This window comes from Chrysochloris asiatica, unplaced genomic scaffold (assembly GCF_000296735.1).
Source record: "Chrysochloris asiatica unplaced genomic scaffold, ChrAsi1.0 scaffold00037, whole genome shotgun sequence".
Classification (NCBI taxonomy): Eukaryota; Metazoa; Chordata; class Mammalia; order Afrosoricida; family Chrysochloridae; genus Chrysochloris; species Chrysochloris asiatica.
This window is the reverse complement of record NW_006408555.1, coordinates 14,916,089-14,918,671: the sequence shown is the minus strand read 5'-3', so window position 1 is coordinate 14,918,671 and position 2,583 is coordinate 14,916,089. Positions and strand designations below refer to the sequence as shown.

Here is a 2,583-nt window from a genome sequence, read left to right as displayed (position 1 = left end):
AGGGTTTCCGAGCCTGTAAATCTTCAAGGAAGCAGGCTGCCACATCTTTCTTTCATGCGTGAACAATTGGTGGCTTCTAAGTGCGCAACTTTAGGTTGGCAGCTCAGCACCTTAACCGCTGCGCCTCCAAGGAGCCTCATTCCTTGCCCTACAGAAAGTTGCTTCCTTTCCTGAGGATGGGGCAGCATCACCAGAAGAGACAGACCCAGGGGTGCGTGGATTGGCCAGCCACACTCTCAGGGACGCTCATTTAGCCAATCAGAGCCTCAGTTCGCAGCGTCCCTCAGCACGAAAATACCCGATTTTTTTGCGGCTGCAACTACTGTGATGCTGGGGTTATTCGCACACATGTAGTCTCACAGTCCCTTGCTTGTCAAACCGGTGCCCAAAAATGATGAGATACAGAGACAGGCTGACTGCCACCCTCCCGGCCCATACTTAAGGCAACTGTACCATCGGCCCATGAGACTGTGTACCCAACCTCCCTGCATTCGCGGGCCCGTCAGACCCAAACTGGGCTCCTCCCGGCCGGGAACCACGCACCAAGACGAGCGGGACACGCAGGTGGTCCCCCTGCAGCCGATTGAAAGCCGGGAAGGTGCTCCAGGCAAGATACCCGCCGCGCTCCGGTCCCAGCAGGGCCACGAGCAGCACCTGGTGCTGGAAGTGCACAGTCGGCTGCTCCTCGTAACTGCTCCGCTTCAGCCAAAACCCTGAGGTAAACGAAAAGGGCGGGCAGGCGGTCAGGGAGGCGGTCGGGGCGCGTGGGACCGCGGCCTCCGCTCGGGGCTGGCTGGCTCACCGTGGCTCCGGAAGGCCACTAGCAGTGGTGGGATGTAGGTGAGCATGGCAGCCAGCAGCAGAAACAGCGCGGCCTTGGAGCAAAGCCCCGCGCGGTACCGGCGCTCGGCTGGGTGAGAGAAAAGCTCATAAAGCGCCATGAGCGACGCGCCCAATCCCTCCACAAGCCACGACCCCTCCGCGTTTCGACTGAAGAACAAGTTTGGCTTTTCCCTGTTGCCATAGTCTTGGTCTCCATGGCAACTAAACGGGGAAAAGAACCAATAGCAGTGAAGTAGTGCTGTTAGCTGTGAATATTTGGCCTTACACATTGTGTGAATTTCCCTAAGGCTGAGTAGAAAAAAGACGTTTCTGTGTACCAAAATCTTAGTTACCCGTCTGTGTTAATTAACATTTGTATAAAATAAGCTTTTTAAAATGGTGGAATACTTGCTTATGAGTCATCTGTTAATCCCCAGTGGGGTTTATTCTCAGTGCCGCCACTCACAGTACACCCCACGATGAGGTAAACACTGGACATAAATATAGCTGCCACGTGGATCTCGTTCTGGGCTAAGACCAAAGCCAGGCTCTTTTGCCTCCAAAATTTCTGTTGTTTCCACTATATTCCGTAGCCCAACAATCACAGAAACAGAAAGAAATAAATCCCCCAGCTCTTTGAGGAATAGAAAATTATTACTATGTGAAAACAAAAATCATACTAAACCAAACATATACATTAAGTTGAAGTTTATTTCATATATGACTCGTAGATCGGGAAACACTTCTAGCCAGAGACTCAAAGTGGACCCAAAGACTACAGAACTTCCAAAGATTATTACAACCCATCTTGTTAAGTGCTGTCCACTCATCCAGTGATTCTGGAAGCTATGCCACGGGTATTTTAAATACCAGAAGGGTCATCATGGTGGATAGGTTTCAGATGAGCTTCCAGACAAGACAGACTAGGAAGAAAGGAGTGACGAATTACTTCTGAATGTTTGGTCACTGGAAACCTTATGAATAGCAGGGAAACACTGTCAGATATAGTGCCTGGAAATGATCCCCTCAGGTTGGAAGGCACTCAAAATGTCACTGGGAAAGAGCAGGCTCCTCAAAGTAGAGTTGACTTTGATGACAGGAATGGAGTAAAGCCTGTGGGAGTAAATCCTGCGGGACCTTCATTTGCGGATGGGACACAACTCAAACTGAAGAGACACACCTGTAAACATCCATTAATAATTGGAGCACGCAATTTACTAAGTATGAATATAGGAAAATTGGAAATTGTCAAAAATGAAATAAAAAAAAAAAAGAAAGAAAGAAATAGAACGCATGGACTGGTATTGTCCATTTTGAATCTGACAATCACATGGTTTACTGTGCCAGGAATGACAAATTGAAGAGGAATGGTGTTGCATTCATTGTCAAAAAGAACATATCCAGATTAGTAATGAGGTACAACACTGTCTGTGATAGGATAATATATATGTGCCTACAGGGGAGACCAGTTAACACCAATATTATTCAAATTTACGTACCAACCACTAAAGCCAGTGAGGATGAAATAGAAAAATGCTACCAACTTCTTCATTCTGAAATTGATCAAACATGCAGTCAAAATGTATTGATCATGAGTGGTGATTGGAATGCAAAGTTGGAAACAGAGAGAAAAGATCAGTAGTTGGAAAATATGGCCTTGGTGATAGAAATGATGCTGGCGATCTCATGACAGAATTCTGTAAAAACAATGATTGTTAATTTCAAATACCTTCTTTAGACAGCATAATTATACACATGGAC

General features: G+C 47.0%; 1 protein-coding gene across 1 annotated transcript in view; it reads right to left on the bottom strand.

Annotated features, from left to right (window-relative positions):
• The window catches only part of TMEM231 (transmembrane protein 231), a 39,671-nt gene extending 38,730 nt beyond the window's left edge, over positions 1–941 (bottom strand). Inside the window, exons 1-2 of the mRNA XM_006860159.1 lie at positions 803–941; positions 544–713 (exon numbers count right to left, since the gene is read on the bottom strand). Coding sequence (XP_006860221.1) covers positions 544–713; positions 803–941 — 309 coding nt within the window. The remainder of the gene's footprint in view (positions 1–543; positions 714–802) is intronic.
• Between the last annotated feature and the right edge of the window lie 1,642 nt (positions 942–2,583).